The 20,833-nt window shown below is 38.5% G+C and overlaps 1 protein-coding gene across 1 annotated transcript in view; it reads right to left on the minus strand.

Moving 5' to 3' along the window:
- LOC150078835 (malonate--CoA ligase ACSF3, mitochondrial-like) overlaps positions 1–17,853 on the minus strand; it is a 38,234-nt gene extending 20,381 nt beyond the window's left edge. The window contains exons 1-4 of the mRNA XM_090382417.1: positions 17,634–17,853; positions 8,836–9,551; positions 1,728–1,883; positions 1,068–1,237 (exon numbers count right to left, since the gene is read on the minus strand). Coding sequence (XP_090238543.1) covers positions 1,068–1,237; positions 1,728–1,883; positions 8,836–9,551; positions 17,634–17,853 — 1,262 coding nt within the window. The remainder of the gene's footprint in view (positions 1–1,067; positions 1,238–1,727; positions 1,884–8,835; positions 9,552–17,633) is intronic.
- Between the last annotated feature and the right edge of the window lie 2,980 nt (positions 17,854–20,833).

Raw genomic sequence — 20,833 nt, forward strand, 5'->3', positions numbered from 1 at the left:
TGTTGGTGTTCTCTGTGAGAATTATTGCTGCTAAGCTCTTATGTAGCTCCTTTGGCACCATGCTAGTGGTTGACACAGTGATAGGGATAGTAGTTACTTGTTCCACATACCACATCTGACTTCCTGTCTAAGTTCTGCATACTTCCTGATCTTTTTCTCATATGTTTTCTGGAAGTTGCTGGTGTTTCGCACTGCTACGTCAATTGGGCAGGTAGCCATTTCCTTCTTGTTGATGAGGGTTATGTCTAGATTCTTTTGCAGGATCATCTTGTCCATTATTATGGCATGGTCCCAGTACAGATTGCGAGTAGAGGTCTGTAATACGGCCTGGGGTTCATACTTGTAATACAGTACACTTTCTTTGATCAACTTTGATAAAATATCAGTTAATATCAACTGGTATTTTTGCACTGGCAAAAATACCAGTTGATATCAACTGATATTTCTGTGCTATGTAATATGTGATATTTCTGTGCTATGTATTATTGTTCTCATGTCAAATTTCTATTTAGCAGTATGAAATAAATTTAGTCCTTAAAATATAGAGACTAGTTATCTGCAGTGAACACCAATTCATATGTACATTTTCTTTCAAACTCTATATTAGAACCATATTAACCAATTGTTTTTTCTGTGGGTATCCCCCCACCACTTTCAGAAACTTTTCACAAATCTTTATTTGATCAGATATTTCAAAATAAGGTGTTTCTAATTACACTGAAAAAATTAAGGTACTTCTACATACAAAAACAAGTAAAAAAAATTCAAAACATGGCTGATTCTAAACAGTTTTGGAGCCATGACTATTTAAATTTTAAATAACAATTATAGATTTTGAATGGGAAAAAAAAATAAAAAATAAGCATTAAACATATCTATTAAAATATTCATTCATACTAGATATGTATCTTTTTGTTTTTTTTTTAATATTTTCATAATTTTTTTTAAAAATATGAACGTAAAAAACCTTTTTGTAGGTAGAATTACCCCTATAATTTTATTGACATAATTTAGGAATGCCCTGTATAAAACTGGTTATAGAAAATGCTAGTTTAAATTGCTTGTACCTGATTTTCTGTTCACATGAAGCTTTAATAAATTCTGTTGCATATGATATATATTTTGGTTCTTGAAACCTCTCATTATATTCTTCAATCAGTTTAGCATACATTGTTGGTACTCCCATAAACATATTAACATGAGGAAATTTATCTGATTGTGTAAGGGAATTCCACACCTGAAATAGTAAAAAATATACACTAACCACGACATATGGGAACAAATAAATAAATATTAATCAACTTAATCTTATATCTACTTCTAAGAATCAGTAGTACCATCTGACTATCATGACTTGCGCTGATTATCAAAAGACACTAATCAACTGTGTTAAGGTCTCCATCAACTCACCCTATAAAAAAAACTCTATGTTATGGCTCTGCCAATTATCTTGAAAATCTTCTGCTGAGTACATAATCTAGCATATACTACAGGATCATGCAACAAGAACACAATGACATGCAAAACTCCATTTCTAAGTGGGTTCTGCAGTTTTATTGCCAAAAACTGAAATTTAAAATGTGACATAACATAAAGCTCATATACATCTATTTTTAATCAGCACAATAAATAACAGTTCATAACTAAATCCATAAAAAAGTACGCAATTCTTATTGTTTAAAAAGATTAAATATAACTTCTGAGTAAAATTCAATAAAATTAAATACCTCCTTGACATCAAATTTGGGCAACATAACACAGCAGGCTCCGACAGTTAATGGGCAGAGAAGGGTATTCACTATTCCATGCATATGATGCAATGGCAGAGTATGAAGAATAACATCACTGCTGTTCCACTCCCATGTTTCTATGAGAGCTGAAACCTGTGGAAAAAAAGAAAAAATTCATCTACAGCCATATCTATCAGTCTGTCTTAAAATGCTAAGGCATATCTGTCTATCACACTGTTATCATAAGTGAGGAGGGTATTGAAACATTAGCAAAAAATGACAAATACTCCTAAGCAGGAGATACTGCTTCTACAGGAATGGGATACACTTAAATAGAAAGGGTGCAAGAATATTTCCTGATGCTATCAAGGCAGAGTTAGGTGGATCGAAAAACTGCAAGCTTGGGGGGGGGGATACACGGACTAATAGATTAACAGTAGCCGCTGGCAAAGGTAAAAGTGATTCCTGCACTACTTCTATTGAAATGCAATTGAGCAGCAGCCTGGAAAGCAAGGCAACGGGAATTTCCAGGACTGCTGGGAGTCATAGTGGAACAAATAAATACATGGGCTGTGTGGGTAACTAAGAGTAAAAACAGGTGCGTGTATACTTGCATGTACACCAATGCTAGGACAATTAATAAATTCGATGATATTATTTGTTATTTGGTTTTTAGGAGCATTAGCAACTAAGGCCATATTGCTCCGGGGATATGCGGTGGTCATTTCCTGACCTTTCTGCATCCTCCGTATTTGGTGGTCACGGGCTCGAACCCTGGTCTGATCAAGAAGCATGTGCTATGCACTGCTGCACCTGCCCACCTGGCTACAAAGGCACCAAATTTGATGAGCTTGAAGTGCTAGTCAAGACATCAAAGGCAGATATTGTTGGGATATCAGAGACATGGTGTCACACAGACATAAGCAATGCAGAACTGGAATTTATTATTATTATTATTATTAGCTATATGGTGCAAGAAAGCTTGAGGCTTATGCTGCACCAGCCAAAAAAAAAAAATTCCTGAACCACCCTGAGAGAGAGAGAGAGAGAGAGACACAGAGAGAGAGAGACAGAGAGAGAGAGAGAGAGAGAGAGAGTTGTTGGTTTTTTTTTTTTTAGGAGCATTAGCAACTAAGGCCATATTGCTCGGGGATATGCGGTGGTCATTCCTTGACCTTTCCGCATCCTCCGTATTTGGTGGTGACGGGCTCGAACCCCGGTCTAATCAAGAAGCGTGTGCTGCGCACTGCTGCTCCTTCCCACCTGGCTACGGAGACGCCTAGAGAGAGAGAGAGAGAGAGAGAGAGAGAGAGAGAGAGAGAGAGAGACACAGAGAGAGAGAGAGAGAGAGAGAGAGAGAGAGAGAGAGAGAGAGAGAGACACAGAGAGAGAGAGAGAGAGAGAGAGAGAGAGAGAGAGAGAGAGAGAGAAAAGGGAATCACCAAGAAAGAGAAGAATGATGATATCCAGCTCAGGACCCTGGGTGTGCCATGCCCATACTCACCAGATGTGAGCCCCTGGGGTGAGGAGTACAATGTGTACAGAAAGGATAGACAGGACAGGAAGGGAGGAGGGGTTATGCTGTCAGTTAAGAAACACAAAATCTATTTTGCTTATCCCGGAAAAAATATCCATTTTTATACGCTATACCGTAATGACCACAATGTTAAATTAGTTATATCCCTAGTTAAACACAAAGATATATGCCCAACAAGTGATTTGGAGTTATCCAAGTAACACCAACCTAAATGTCTCCTTTTGTCCATGTATAGCTTTGTTCTTTTTCTTTTTTGAATAAAAGTATAATTACAATTGTCTTTTTTGTTGTTATTAGATATCTGTATAAATCAATTCAGCTAAAGTAAAGAAAGCCAACATGAGAACAGCAGAAAACTTCAGTAAACTTAATTGGCAAATGCATTTTCTGCTACCACAGCTTCTCCCTGCATTCTTGGTAAAAGATGGGGCATGTTATTGGTAGTGGCAGTAGAAGTCGATAATGATGTATTGATTAGTTTTTTTCTCATTATTAAAAGCAGATTAACGGAATTCATGGGTGGGCTGCAATTTACTTACAGGTACACCCTTCAGAACAGCCTCTGTAGCCGAGTGGTCAGGAGTGGGAATGCAGTAGCACACGCTTTTTGAGTAGACCAGAGTTCAAGCCCCTGACTGCTAAATACGGTCGATCTGCAACCCGCACTGGACCAGCATGGCAGATTATGGTCCATTTTCCCTCAGCATGAATTGTTGAGGAGGCTTTCATCCTGCAGTGGGTTGATAAAGGCTGCAGTTTTTACACCCTCCAGACTGCCTCAGTCTTAAGGTGTTTATTCCCCTTTCCCGCTGTTTTAACCCGATATGATTAAAAGCAAATTATCAGAGTTCATGAGTGGGCTGAAATTTACTTACAGGTACACCCTCCAGACAATGTGTTTATCCCCCTTCCCACTGTTTTAACCTTTTCAGAAAATTCAGCAGATACGAAAACGACTTCTACTAACAATAATCACAGTTTAATGATATCAAAATCACAGATTAAATTTGCAAAAAAATCATTAAAATTATAATCAAACGTTTAAGTATTATAATAATATTAATATACTTAAATAATCTTAATAATAATACTTAAATAACTTAAGTATTATAATAATAAGAAGAAAATGGGATATTTTTTCCAGAATTCATCTATGCCAAATCACCGATTCTAAAAGGTCTACGAACATTATTGCCATACATTACGATCTATGTGACAAGTTAAATTATTAAAACATGTAAGTAGTGCTATAATTTATAATTCTCTGCTGATACTGATTACACTGCTACAAGTTACGTAGAAACCTTCAGTATCTGCTATATCAATATGAAAACAATGGCAGCAGATTGAAATGCTACTGTCGATTCAATGCCCAGAATTCAACTATGGTTTTCTATGCAATTACAAGGCTGAGTAAAGAACAAATGCACCTTTTACTGAGTTTCTAATAGAGGGTTTCACACAATTACAGCAGAACTGACTGTACAAAAAAGTTCTTAAAGAGTCTGCCAAAGCAGCCAAAGACAACACTACACCCTATTCATGTGCTCAAATGGCACATGAATAGGGTGTCCATCCATCCCGGTTTTCAAGGATTCATCCCAATTTATGTGAAACTGTCCCAGTGTCACGAAAGTTTTTTTTGAACACTTAAATGTCGCAGATTGTTATTATGAACATTTTTGTACAAGTGTATTTTTGCACAATCAAAAGACAGTAGCAGAGTTCGTAGTACAGTATTGTCTTCAATCACATCGTCAGTCACAGCTTGTACGTCGCCTGTTCACCGCTGGTTTGTGTTTCAGTACACCTGGTCGATCAGTTCATAGATAAAGTGAAATTTTTTGTAATAGTTTTTTAATTAGTTTAAGCTGCATAATAAAAAAAAAATGCTAAATGTAAATGCGTTTTCAAAGAGGACTTCCAGAAAGAATGGAGTTTTATAAAAAAAAAAAAGGAAAGACACAAAAATGAGGCTGATGTGCTCATGTTTTATCAACATAAGTCACGGTGGGAGATGTGATATCAAAGATCACGTTAATTCTAAAAAAAACATGCAATCAAATTTCAAGCAACTTCATCATCATACAAATTGGAACACTTCTTTGTTCAAAGAGAATTCAAATTAACGTGACAAGGTAGCCATCGCTACCTTGTCACGTATCACTGAACTTACAATGGCGCATCATTTAATTAAACATCATCAGTCGTTTAGAAGTGCTGATTGCTTCTCAAGCCTTTTCGGTCAACTTTTTTATCACTCAAAAATCGCACAAAAATTTTCCAGTGCACGAATGAAAACAATTGCACTAATAAAGAATGTACTGATTCCTTATTCACTTAACAAAGTTTTAAAAGATATCAGTAGTACTGAATTCTTTGGAATTTCCACTGATGCAAACAACCATAAATCGAAGAGGGTATCTCCATTGTTATTGCATTATTTCAACGAGAAAAATGGTATGCAAGTTAAATTTCTTAAGATGAATTTTTTTTTACCCGATGAGATATCAGAAACTATCGGCAACTACATTCTTACTTCTCTGAAGGAAAATAATATCCCCAAAGAAAATTGTACTGCATTCGGAGATGACAATCCAAATGTTAATTTTGGAGGAATCAAAAGAAGAAGCCAATGCAACATATTTTCTTGATTCCAAAATTTGGTTATTTACAATATAAAAAAGATTGGATGTCTCGCGCACATATTTCATAATCCCGCTCAATAGGGAGCAGGAAGACTAACAGTTGACGTGGAATTGGTAATTATAAAAATATTTTCTTACTTTCACACTTATACAGTTTGAATGGAATGTTTAAGGAAATTTTGTGCTACTGTTGATATAGATTATAAAATATATTCTCTCGCTCATTGACATTATTTCCTGCCATTAAACGCATTTCAAAAATTTTTGAAGGTTTGAAATCTTGTTTTTTTTCTTCATCCGAAGAAAAGCCTTCCGTTTTTATTGAGAAATTTTTTAAGCATCCATTGGGAGAAGCATATTTGTGGACTGCCCACAGCTTTCTCAGTTTCTCCAATAAGCAGATATTAAAAATTTTAAAAAATTATTTTAGAGGTTAAAATAATTGTTAATGAAACGATTAAGATGTTAGATAATCAAATATCTGATCAATTTCTGCCATTTGAGGCTAGAAAAATTATTCAGTTTGATAGAGAAAGTTAGAGTACATAAGTTTATTAAAAATGAAATTATAGATTTTTTATTCGATGGCTAAAAATTATTTAGAAAATTGGTCGAAACCCCTAGAACAATTCCATTTCTTAAACTGGACACTAATGAAAAACATTCCAAAATGGCAGGATATAGCAAATTCGCCGGAATCATTTGAAAAAAATTTAAATGAAGTTTGATGAAAATTTATATGATCAGTTTGGAGTTTTAAAAAAAAATGCCATAAACAAAGTCGAAAATAATAAAGAATGGATTACACTGAGTTGTGTTGAAAAATGGACAACATTACTTAAAAAATTGAATTTCTTGAACAAAAGAGTGACTTTATTAGATCATGTTCATATTTATTTGCAATTCCGGGTCAATGATGGCTGCTAGCGAATATTTTCTCCCATTATTATCTTGTGGGGTAATTTTTACCCGGTATAAGTTTTAACTAACTTATTCTACACTTTTTCTCTATCCACAGAGCTGAAATTTGCAATAGCTGGAGCAAAGAACTGTTAGATAGAGTAGAAGATATAGAAATAATTAGTTAGTTCCAGGATGGTAATTTCAAGCCAAGCCCAACAAAAACGTTAAAAATGGAAGGTACTGAAGCAAGGAATACAATGGACCAGAGGTGGGCCACCCCGAGGGAACCATGCACCCGGGCGGTGCCAATGTTCAAGGGGCACCTGAAAACCAGAAACTTACACATATGAAGAAAATTTTAAAGGGGGTGCCCCTAGGAACACCCCTGCAATGGACTGTTCACTGATGAGCGTAATAGGTTAGAGAGAAGTACAGTTAATGCAATTATTATGTGTATTTTTAATTTGAGGGGCCTAAACTGCACAAACTTTAAGAATAAAATTAAAAATAACAAAGATCTGTTAAGTGCTCTGCTAAATATATTAGTAAAAAAAGTTTTCATATTTATTGCATAAATTTGTTGTTCAAATTTAAGAATTGTATTCTGTTTTTGTTAATTCTACATTTTGAAACTAAAAATGAAAAAAAACAAGTCTTTTTTTTTTATTAAAACAAAATTTCCCCACATTTTTTTCACCGAGAGATGGACCCCCTCCCGGATAACATCACCACAACGTAAGTGTTCAAGTTTTGTGTTGTTCTAATATGGACACCTTACACATGAGGCAATTTCATTTACTCATCCCAAAAGTAGATACACATTCCTAAAATTCAAATTTCATATCGTTTCAAAATTAAGTCCTCAAAATGAATTTTAAAACTCCTCCACACTGTATGCACCCATTTTTTTTTTTTTTTTTATAAAATAACAGCAGTTTCTTCACCAAACACTTTCCCCTCACATTTTAAAGATTCACCACAGGCACGAGAGTGAACCCAACACATGACCACCAAAGGCTGCCAACCCTTGCTCTATTCAATGGGCAAGCATAAGTTAGCATATTTTGCAATGAACCACTATTGTGCCATGTTAATTTTCTGACATTATCATTTCTTAGCCCCCAAGCCCATCACATGGAGTTGATAAGAACCCCAGACAATATTTGAGCAATTTATGTCCTTCATCTACTCTGTCCACTCAACTAATAACTTCTAATAGCTGTTTCTGAAAGTGTTTTCTTTGATTTCTCCACTGAAAATTCCATAAATCTCTATTAATTATCACACAATTAGGAACAAATAAGGAATTAAATTAAACCTAATTATATACATGTGTTGAATGGCTGTCACTACACTTAGCGACAATGAGCTGACTTTATAGGAGCATGCTTTCCTCCAATTAGCAACACTATCTGGCTTCATAACGTTGAAGCATCATCTGGAATCAAACTGCACAAACAAAGGGCTTAACACTTAATGCAATAGTGCTCCTGTTATTGACAGACTGGCATCCAATTGCATGCATTTACAGAGGATGCGGAAAGGTCAGAGAATGACCACCGCATATCCCCGGAGCAATATGGCCTTAGTTGCTATGTTCCTAAAAACCAAATAACAAACAAACAAACAAGCATGCATTTGTTGATTTTCTGATTTGCATTTTGCTTGCCAACAGGATTAATGGGAGTTTTATTTTCAAAAATAATTTTAAAATATCTGTTTTTAATTTAAAAGCATTATTTTCAAAAGATTGATAATAATGGTACATCAAAAACTGAAAAATTCTATATTATTCTTGTGATTTCTAAAATTCCATGTGCATTGAGGTCATTCAGACCCCAGTGCTTAGAGGAGTAACAATTCTTTGTGCTACCAGGGATAGGTTAATTATGGACCTATAAATTTTTCTATTAAAATTCAAAAAATCTCCATTCAAATTAAATTTCAAGATAGTAAAAAGGTGCATTTCACAAAATTCTGAAATAAATTAAGTAAAAATGGAAGACACTAATATTACCTGAGCATGTAAGTTGTAATGAGTTAATACAACTCCTTTTGGGGGTCCTGTGGTACCACTAGTATAAATAATGAGTGCGTCCGTGTTCTTTATTTTATTATATCTTTTTTGCAATTCAGCTTTTCCCCTCTTTGGAAAATAGCTATCAAGATCAACTGAGTTGGCTGCAACTGTTTTGTTAGGTTCCTCAAGAAAAATATGGGATAGGCTTAAATGTTCTACTAATGAACTAATTTTATCAGAAAATTCATTTGAGGCTATAATCAAGGCACACTTGCTGTCTTCAACAAAATATTCCAACTGAGAGACTGGATGAGTCTTACATAAAGGAAGTGCAATATTCTCAGATATCCAACAAGCCAATTGTGTAATAACATAGGAAACATCATTTGGGCACAGAAATGCTATTCTCTGATTTGTTTTTAAATTTCTTTCTTTGAGACTTTGTTTTATTTTCTCTGCCAAAACAATACTTTCTGATAATATCTCTTTATATTTATACTGGCTCCTGTGATCAACAACTGCTACACGATCAACATATTCTTGAATTTTCCTATAAATTGGAATAAAAGGAGGTGGGAAAAAAAGGCTGGTGCTTATGCCATAATTCTGAGATATAAGAGCACTGTAAATTTTAAGTTTAGGTAACTTCAACACTCTGTGAACAAAATACTTCTTCCAGGGTGCAAGCAATGGTACGGCCATTATAGGAAAACCTAAAAGGGAAAATAAAAAATTGAAGTGTAACTTGTATAATTAGAAACAGTGATCAAGATATTGCCTACATTGTTTAACTCTTCTATTATCATTCTCTAATAATTAAAAAAAATGGGATATATTAATTCCATAAGTTTTATAGGGAAAGTTGTTGTTGTTATTTGGTTTTTAGGAGCATTAGCAACTAAGGCCATATTGCTCCGGGGATATGCAGTGGTCATTCCCTGACCTTTCCGCATCCTCCGTATTTGGTGGTCATGGGCTCGAACCCCGGTCTAATCAAGAAGCGTATGCTACACACTGCTATTCCTGCCCACCTGGCCACGGAGGCACCTCCATATATATATATGGGAAAGGACAAAAGAAAACAGTTTTTCAAAACAATGGCACTTGAGAGGAATCTATAGTGCCCACGGAAGTCATTTTAATACCATTCATTGAAAAATTTGTTGAATGCATTGAATAACATTAAAATAACTTTACTGGAAAGATAAGATAGTTTTTGTTGGGTAGTTTTTGTGTGCAAAAGACATTTAAAATAAAAACAAGGGTGGACTGAGGGTTAAATGATCCCTACATGGTGCTAACAAAATTTCATAAGAACTTTAATAAGAATTTCATATTAATTACGCCATTACACAACATATATTTTTTTTGGAAAGTAACAGCAATATTTTTTTTTTTTTTTTGCACTTTTTATTATTATTAGCCATATGGTGCAAGGAAGCCTAAAGCATATGGTGCAAGGAAGCCTAAAGCTTATGCTGCACCAGCCACAAAAAAACATTTCTGAACTACTCTGAGAGAGAGAGAGAGATAAAAGGAATCACCAAACAAGAGAAGAATGATGATATCCAGCTCAGGACCCTGGGCATGACAAGCCCATACTCTCTAGATGTGAGCCCCTGGGGTTATTCTCCCTAATCACAAAAATGACATCAAAATATTCCTAGCACATCAGAGTTTTGGGAATGTCCATTATTTTTCAGTGAAAACAAAATTAAACAGTAAGAATTTATTACAGTATACACAGAGCGTACAAATAAAGGAAGAAATATATGAGCTTTCGGCTATATGGTAGCCTTCATCAGAATTAAAAATACATGAATGGCACAGTTGGAATGAAGATGTGCACTGCCAGGTGCGTGAGACGCGAGGTTTAATTGTTTGTTGACGTCTGTGGCTGTGACGCATGATGACGTGGCCAGCGCTTGTCCAATGATAGAACTACTGACTCTGTGATCGGGTTGACTTGGCAACCACTGTTCCTGTTCAAGGATTTATCCGAAGATTTTATATTTAACGATTCCAACCAGGTACGTTTTAGGTAATGGTGGGATCTGTCTACCACCACGACATCGCGGTGTGGGTCGATGTCGTGGTGGGTTGTCCAGACATGTTCGGCGATAGCTGAGTGTTCTATATCCGCTAAACGGATCGCTCTTTTGTGCTCCGAGAGACGTTTCTCGAGTCGACGTCCAGTCTCTCCAAAGTAGCAGCTAGTGCAGTCACGGCAAGAGATGCGGTAGACCAAACCGCTCTGCAGAAGGGTGGGGACAGGTGTTTTCACGTTGGAAATGAAAGAACGCAGTTTCTTGCCTGGGAGTTGGATGCACTTTATTCCGTGCGTTCTCAGGATTCTACCGATCTGTTGTGACAGGTTGGGGTAGTATGGGATGAATGCCCTCGTGGATGGCTCGTCACTGTTGGTGTTGTAGCTGGTCGTCACGATGTCACGTGTCTGTAGATCACACCTGTCGAGGACGTCAATGGGGTAGCCACACCTCGTAAGGTCTACTTTGACCCTAGTGACCTCTTTGCGTCTTTCATCAGCGGAGCTGGAGTGTGTCCAGGCGCGAGTAAGCAAGGTTCGGGCAGTGGAGAGGAGGTGGCCTTGCGCGTGTGCTGACCGGAAGTTGGTGAACTGGCCAGCACACATGGGCTTACGATAAACTGTAGTCCTCAGGTATGTGCCTTCACGTCGGACAAGTGTGTCTAAATATGGTAAGGAGTTGTTCGACTCCAGCTCAATCGTGAATTTTATGAAGGGCGATAGTGAGTTGAGGTATGATAGAAGTCGCTGACCTGAGTCTCTAGGGATGACCACGAACACATCGTCAACATAGCGACACCAAAAGGCGATGTGATCTGGTGCGTGTGCAAACGCACGTCCCTCTAACTCCTCCATCACGATGTTTGCTGTGACCGAGCTGACAGGGGAACCCATGGCCGTGCCATGTATCTGCTGGTAGACTGAGTCATTAAATATGATCGCACCCCCTGTTAAGCACAGTCTGAGGGCGGCGGAAATGTCATCGGGTGTGAGACCAGTTCTTTCGTTGAGGGTTCTATCATTGTCCAAGAGTTGTTTTGCACAAGAAATGGCAAGTTCCACAGGGATGGAGGTAAAGAGCGATATGACGTCGAACGATGCCATAACTTGATCCTGCGAGATGGATACGTTCGACGTCATATCGCTCTTTACCTCCATCCCTGTGGAACTTGCCATTTCTTGTGCAAAACAACTCTTGGACAATGATAGAACCCTCAACGAAAGAACTGGTCTCACACCCGATGACATTTCCGCCGCCCTCAGACTGTGCTTAACAGGGGGTGCGATCATATTTAATGACTCAGTCTACCAGCAGATACATGGCACGGCCATGGGTTCCCCTGTCAGCTCGGTCACAGCAAACATCGTGATGGAGGAGTTAGAGGGACGTGCGTTTGCACACGCACCAGATCACATCGCCTTTTGGTGTCGCTATGTTGACGATGTGTTCGTGGTCATCCCTAGAGACTCAGGTCAGCGACTTCTATCATACCTCAACTCACTATCGCCCTTCATAAAATTCACGATTGAGCTGGAGTCGAACAACTCCTTACCATATTTAGACACACTTGTCCGACGTGAAGGCACATACCTGAGGACTACAGTTTATCGTAAGCCCATGTGTGCTGGCCAGTTCACCAACTTCCGGTCAGCACACGCGCGAGGCCACCTCCTCTCCACTGCCCGAACCTTGCTTACTCACGCCTGGACACACTCCAGCTCCGCTGATGAAAGACGCAAAGAGGTCACTAGGGTCAAAGTAGACCTTACGAGGTGTGGCTACCCCATTGACGTCCTCGACAGGTGTGATCTACAGACACGTGACATCGTGACGACCAGCTACAGCACCAACAGTGACGAGCCATCCACGAGGGCATTCATCCCATACTACCCCAACCTGTCACAACAGATCGGTAGAATCCTGAGAACGCACGGAATAAAGTGCATCCAACTCCCAGGCAAGAAACTGCGTTCTTTCATTTCCAACGTGAAAACACCTGTCCCCACCCTTCTGCAGAGCGGTTTGGTCTACCGCATCTCTTGCCGTGACTGCACTAGCTGCTACTTTGGAGAGACTGGACGTCGACTCGAGAAACGTCTCTCGGAGCACAAAAGAGCGATCCGTTTAGCGGATATAGAACACTCAGCTATCGCCGAACATGTCTGGACAACCCACCACGACACCGACCCACACCGCGATGTCGTGGTGGTAGACAGATCCCACCATTACCTAAAACGTACCTGGTTGGAATCGTTAAATATAAAATCTTCGGATAAATCCTTGAACAGGAACAGTGGTTGCCAAGTCAACCCGATCACAGAGTCAGTAGTTCTATCATTGGACAAGCGCTGGCCACGTCATCATGCGTCACAGCCACAGACGTCAACAAACAATTAAACCTCGCGTCTCACGCACCTGGCAGTGCACATCTTCATTCCAACTGCCATTCATGTATTTTTAATTCTGATGAAGGCTACCATATAGCCGAAAGCTCATATATTTCTTCCTTTATTTGTACGCTCTGTGTATACTGTAATAAATTCTTAATGAATCCAGAGCGCGTAGGCCTGTTTCGTTAAAATTAAACAGTGTAATTAATTAGTGATGCAACAAAATTAAACATTATTAATACTATGTATAAGAACTGCTGCTAAATGCTGTAAACAATGCAAAGAGGGGGGGGATTTGGTTTTTTTTTTTTATGAAAACCCTAAACACGAGAGGTATTAAAATTAAAATAGATTCAAGGCAGAACTTGACAAACATTTGGAGCGAGGGGATGGGTGAAATAAGTTTTTTTTTTTTTTTTTAGCTGATGTTATATAAGCTTGCTTTCTTGCATCACGTGCCCTTGCTAATGCTAAAACCTTGTACTTAGTACCGTGCATGGGTTGGAGTGTGAGAAGAAGAAAGAAGCTACTTGTTGACATTAGACTTGAACTTCTGTAAATTGTAATTTTCAGAAAATAAGTATGAACAAAGGTTGTTCTAGAAAATGAAAGTTGAAGGAATAAATGAAGAAGAAGAAAAGTTGGTTCTGTGAGTTTCGAGTTAGTAAAAGAATGCTGGCTGGCTGCAGCATATGTTCAGACTGCTTTGAAAGAGAGGGAGAGAGCAGAAATTATAGAAGCCAATTCAGAAGAACAGTGCATACGGAAGTATCTATAGAAAAGGCATGCAGCATAAACAGAACATCTATGAGACAGAGAGTGAAGAGACTCCATTAGAGATGAGTCATTAATTAATCTAACTGCCCTCTTTTGAATGGAATCTAGAAGCCTGAGAGAGGTTTTGGGGGCCACCGCCCCAGATGTAGGAACAATATTCCGTGGTCGGATGGATTTGAGATTTGTGCAGAGTGAATAACTGTTTGGAAGAAAAGTAACACTGAGAGCAAAAGAGAAAACCCGGTATTTTAGATGCAGAGGAAACAATATTTGTAATGCACTTATGCCAACAGAGATTAGAAGTCAGGGTAATCCCCAATAGAGATATATAATCTTGCCTAGAAATCAGAGTGTCATCAAAGATAAGCATAAGAGCAGAAGAATCCTTTTTGAAAGATATAAGATAAGACTGAGTTTTAGAAGAACTGAAATCAACTAAGTTATCATTGCCCCACTGGAGAATTACTTGGAGATCAGCATTTAAGGAATTGGTAGTGGATATTCAAGAAGTTGAGGCTGTTTGAGCATGGCACTAGAAAGTGGAATGCAATGTGCTACCATCAGCAAAACTATGGATAGGATTTCCAGTCAATGGAAGATCATCAATATACAAGAGGAAAAGAGTGGGAAAAAAACCTTGGGAAACATCAGCATTAGTGGAGAAGTTAGAAAACCTGCAGTGAGCAGTCAGAGAGAAAATTGGATACACAATTAAAAAAAACAGTTGGCAAACCTTAAGATGGAAGCTTATTTAAAAGACCTTTATGCCAAACACAATCAAAAGCCTTTGAAATGTCAAGCAACTACTTGGTGTTACTGCAACCCATAGTGCATTCATCAGAGTTCAATGCTGGGCCCCTTACTGGTTTCAGTATTTATTAACAATATTGATGAAGGAATATCAATCTTATTTTCTACAAAGAAACGAGGAATACTGCTGCAACAAGACCTAGAAAAATTAGGCAGATGGACAGAAAAATAGTAATTAAAGTTTAACACTGATAAATGCAAAAAACTGCACATGGGCAGCAGTAATCGTAGAGCAACATATCAACTGGGTAGTACCACACTCAAGATGGTGGAGTTCAATTGACACCCAGGGATAAATATACATTCCATTGAGCCTCCATTTGCCAATCCATTTCCCAGGCTGTAACCTATCGATGGTTATTGACATATGGAAAATATTCTAAGAGTTGTTTGAATTTCAAATTAAAATATAAACAAATTAACATAACTCAACACAAAATTTTAACTCACTTTTATTTATATTAGCCACTTAGTGGTTGTTTGGTTTTTAGGAGCATTAGCAACTAAGGCCATATTGCTCCGGAGATATGCGGTGGTCATTCCCTGACCTTTCCGCATCCTCCGTATTTGGTGGTCATGGGCTCAAACCCCGGTCTAATCAAGAAGCGTGTGCTACACACTGCTGCTCCTGCCCACCTGGCTATGGTGGCACCAGCCACTTAGCCTCCTGTAAGAAGAATCTGAAGAATTGAATAATCCTTCCACTGCTCCTATTTACAAGAGTTTTCGCCCCTGCCACTAGGAGGCAGGCCTCTACTATCTAGTCTCCATCTTCGCATAAACACAGTTACCACAAATTTATTAAAGTAGGTAAATAAACTTTTATCTGTGAACAATGTCCAAAGGGTCCCTCTTTCCAGAATCTCCACAGGTATCTCTTAATTCTTGTCTCAAATCCCCACAGATCAGACGATCCAGCATTATGTGCATCGATGTCTCAAGTTCACCGCATTGGCATGAACCATCTTCCTTGAGCCCCAAATTGCAGCCAAGGTTTCACTTTAGAATTAATAATTCCTACCTTTGGTATAAAATCGTAGGTTTGCCTTCCTTAATCTGTTTCTTCCCATTTCTCTTGCCATTTCCGCATTATTTGATCTAATATTCTTTTTTTTGCTTCCTTAATATCAGTTCTAGAATAAATTCTATTTTCACTGGGCATGATGTTATTCCCATATAAGTTTACCTGATATTTTTCTTGGTAAGATACAAGAGACCAGAGAGTAACACTACATACTGGACACGGATACTCCCAGAGAGCACCTGTAAGGCCTCTGTGGAGACAGTTCGGCATGCTCTGGTAACATGCAATAAAGCGAACCTTTGCGCCTGTATTAAATATTTTTGAATTATTACTATAGCCACTCTATGTACCCAAGCTCCGGCACTGTAAGTTACAATTGGGACAAATAAATATTCATATATTAAATTTATTGATCTTCCTTTAATGCCCCAATCTGCCCTCACAACTCTCTGCAGCTTAGCATAGAGTGCTCTTATTTTCTCTTTCAAATATTTAACGTGTTCTGTAAATAACAACCTTTCCTCTATCTTTAATCTCAAATACTTGATTACCTTCACATACCGAACCGTGTCACCCAGAAGCCTCACAGTGGGGGGGGCGGTTCATGCTTAATCTATCTTTTAACAGAATATACACTATCTTCTCCTTGGATATCAACAATCTATACCTCTTTGACCATTCTTCCAGTATACTTAAGACTTCTTCAGCCTTTCTTTCTATATGTGATCTGGCATCTCCTTTAACAACTAACACCAGATCATCCGCATAAGCAATGATATCTATTCCAGGCAAGTTCATATTTAAAAATTCGTCAAATACAATATTCCACGCAAATGGGCCCACCACCAACTCCTGTGGACACCCCCCTATATATTTTCTTATTCACTTGAATAAACTTAGTTTTAACAACTTCTCTTCCTCCAAAATAATTTTTAAGTACAGTAAACATCTTATTTGAACATTCAGTTTTACTTAATCTATACAGGATGCCCACCCACCAGAAAGCGCCCGTCGAAAGCACCCTTAAAGTCCACAAAAATCCCTAGGGCATACCGCTCCTCACCCCGCTCCACTGCCTGCACCAATGAATAGGCTGCATCTTCCGTGGAATAACCTTTTTTAAAACCATATTGGTATGAAAATTGGTTAACTGATGACAGGCCTTTATTTTCATATTTAATCATTATTCAGTTCATAAATCTTGGCCAAAACAGAGAAAAGGGCAATAGGCCAAACGCCCCAGTATCATTTAGCATCCTATCTGTGCCTTTAATTAACAATTTAATGTGTGCAATCTTCCAGCCTGATTGGAAAGCTCCTTCTAAGCACTTATTATATATTTTATCACTATATCTGGATATTAAATACTCTCTTTACTACCTCCATCTCAATTTTATCAAGGCCTGGCGATTTGTTTACCTTTGCGTGGTCCACTGCATCCATGACTTCTATTAAATTAAAAGGCTCTTCTATTTCATCAGAACTATACCTGTTATTTCCCTCTATCATTTGTTTCTGCTCATCTGTTATCTGTGTCTCTTCATCCAGAAAAAGTTCACCAAGAACCCTGTTCACAGACTCTTGCCAAGTTAATGTTTCATTATCAACAGTGCCAATAATGTAAGAAACTTCCAAAATATTCTTCTTATTTAAAACTTTAAATATGGAATTCCATGGATCCTTGCTCCCCCACAAATTCCTTCCCCTTCATAACCTTAGTCCTGTTGGCAGCTTGAATGTAGTCACGCCTTAGCTCTCTATATCTTTCCTTTATTGTATCACTTAATTCTTGATCAGCATATCTTCTAGCTCTTTGAAACTGATGCCTCACTTTAAAAAGTTCCTTTCTCTTCCGGTCCAAATCAGTAGACCACCAAAACACTGAACGGCTCACACTTTTCATACTTTTATGACAAGATTTCTGCATATTCTCAATGAATTTCAGCACATATTTTTCTGAAGTCATTTTAGTCCGGGATAAACATACAGTCTGATATGAAGTTGTCTGCCAGTACAGACTTGCTGCTAGAACAGCTTGTGGGATTCTGCAAGTGATATACATAAATTTTTCCAGCAGAGGCAAGGAGAAGATTATCCTATTGTATGAAGCAATGGTTAGGCTGCATCTTGGGTATTGCATACAGGTCTTGAAGCCCATTCCAAGAAAGATGTGGAACTGTTGACTAATCTTGTTGCAGAGAAGAGCAACAAGATTAGTCAAGGCCACAATGGGTATTTCTAACATGAAACACTTCATTTCTGCAAATTAAAGTGCCTGGAAACCAAGCAGGTACAAGGAGAACTGACTGAAGTGGCTAAGGCTTTAAATGGATTGAGTTAACTATAGGATCCTTGCTATTTCTCAGACAACACACATAAAGGAACAAACTGAAAAAGGATGGCTACAGGATAGATGTATGAAAACTTGCTTTCACCTAGAGAATAACTGATTGGAATAAACTTCTATTTAGTGCTGTAGAAGTGGATAGTTTTAATAAATTTAAGGAGACAGATTAGTAGAGGGATAATCAGAAGAGGTGAGTAGTTTTTATTTATTTTTGGCTGAATTAATAAATACCCTCTATAACACGTACTGCTAACTGTGACACATACATTGGACATGAGTATGTCTGCCAGGAACAAAGGCTGAGGACATTGTAGAGTATATATCATCTTTTAAGGGCACAAAAGGTGATATTGTTGTACACATTGGCACTAACGATATTAAGAGTAGGAGACCGACAGAATTACTTAACAAGTATAGGTCAATGTTGAAAAAAAGCCATGAGTTAGGGTTGAATTTGAAAGTGTCTGCAATTCTGCCCAGACACGATAGGAGGAAGTATATGAGAGCCTTGTCAATCAATTCAGCCCTAGACAGAGATTGTACAAGGCTCAAGGGATAGAATTTTTCTCAGGCTGGTCTGTGCTTGTTAACAGAAGAAACTGCTTCTACAGGGATGAGTTACACTTAAATAGAAAGGGTGCAAGAATATTTGCTGATGCTATCGAGGCAGTGTTAGGTGGGGTGGGAAAACTGCTAGCTTGGGGGGGATACACGGCCTAACAGATTAACAGTAGATGCTGGCAGAAGTAAAAGTGACTCTTGCACTGCTTCTATTGGAATGAGCAGCAGCCTGGAAAACAAGGTGCAGGGGATTTCAGAGACTGCTGGGAGTCATTGCGGAACAAGTAAACACATGGGCTGTGTTAGGGTAGCTAAGAAAAGGAACACGTGCACATATACTTGCATGTATACCAATGCCAGGAGTTTGGTAAATAAATTTGATGAATTTGAGGTGTTGGTCAAAACATCAAAGGCAGATACTGTTCGGATATCAAAGATGTGATGTCACACAGATATAAGACATGCAAAATTGGAATTTGAGGAGTACAATATGTAGAGAAAGGATAAACAGGATACGAAGGGAGGAAGAGTTATGCTAAGGGGTGGTTGAGGGGGAGAAGACAGAGAGTGGTAATCAATGGACACTGCTCATCGTGGAGTAATGTTATTTTATTTTATTTTTTTTGGTAGTTGTTGGCGCATAGGCTTCTGTGGCCATAATGCACCTCCCAAGGTTTTTGCAGTACTTCGATCCAAGCCCGAGGCAGGAATCGAACCCACTACCTTTGGGTTGCCAGGCAGGCACTTTACCCACCCGGCTAGCCCGGTCGGCTGAGTAATGTTATTAGTGGAGTCCTTCATGGTTCAGTGTTGGGTCCATTATTGTTTTCTGTATTTATAAATAATATTGATGATGGTATATCAAGCTCAATGTCCAAGTTTGCAGACGATACAAAGGTTGGCAGGGTTGTTAAGGATACTACTGACACTATGCTGCTGCAACAGGATCTGGAAAGGTTAAGCAGATGGGCTGAGAGGTGGCAAATAAAGTTTAACATTGACAAATGTAAAGCACTACATAGGGGAAACAGCAACCCCAGAGCAACGTATCAACTCTGTGGTACTACACTGACAATGGTAGAGAATGAAAAAGGCCTGGGGGTAAATGTGCAGGCAGATATGAAGTTCTCTGAGCAGTGCAGACAGGCTGCAAGAGTAGCTCATGATGTATTGTCGATGATATATATGAATTTTTCTGGCAGGGATAAGGAGGAGATTATTCTCTTGTATAAGGCAATGGTCAGGCCACACCTAGAGTACTGTATACAGGTCTGGAGGCCTCATTTCAAGAAGGATGTAGAGCTGCTGGAACGAGTACAGAGAAGGGCAACAAGATTAGTGAATTGAACAAAGGGTTGCTCTTACGAAGAAAGGCTTAAGTTTTGCAAATTACAGTGTCTGGAGACTAGGCACCGGTGAGGTGATCTGATAGAGGTGTATAAAGCCTTGAATGGTTTGAGCATGCTCAATGATGATGAGATTCTGCCTCTTGCTCAGAATAATTACCTGAGAGGGCATAAATTCAAATTGAGGAAAGACAGATGTAGGATAGATGTGCGGAAATTTGCCTTTGGCCAGCAGGTAGTTGGTTGGTGGAACAGACTTCCATCCCTTGTTGTAGAAATTGATAGCCTAGATAAATTTAAGGCTCAGCTGGACAGCTATTTCGAATGAACGGACGGGTGAAGTGGAAGTTTTTTTTTTTTTTTTGGCTGATGCTGCATAAGCTTGCTTTCTTGCATCATATGCCTCTACTAATGCTAATGCTATTAGTTAAGAAACACAAAATCCAAGGAAGTACAATCAATCAACATAGCTGGACAGTACAATGTCGAGTCAGTTTGATGTGATATAAGCACTGGGAAAGAAAAATGGAGGGTAGGAGTGTGTTATAGGCCTAATGACTCTGATGAGTATAATAAAAAACTGTACAGAGAAATAGAGCGGGCCAGTAAACCGGAGTGTCTTATAATGGGGGATTTTAATTTCCCAGATATCGACTGGAATTTGTGGTCTGGTCACACACACTAGCAAGGCT

The sequence above is a fragment of the Mastigoproctus giganteus genome, chromosome 10, assembly GCF_048544385.1.
Source record: "Mastigoproctus giganteus isolate SK-2022 chromosome 10, ASM4854438v1, whole genome shotgun sequence".
Lineage (NCBI taxonomy): Eukaryota > Metazoa > Arthropoda > Arachnida > Uropygi > Thelyphonidae > Mastigoproctus > Mastigoproctus giganteus.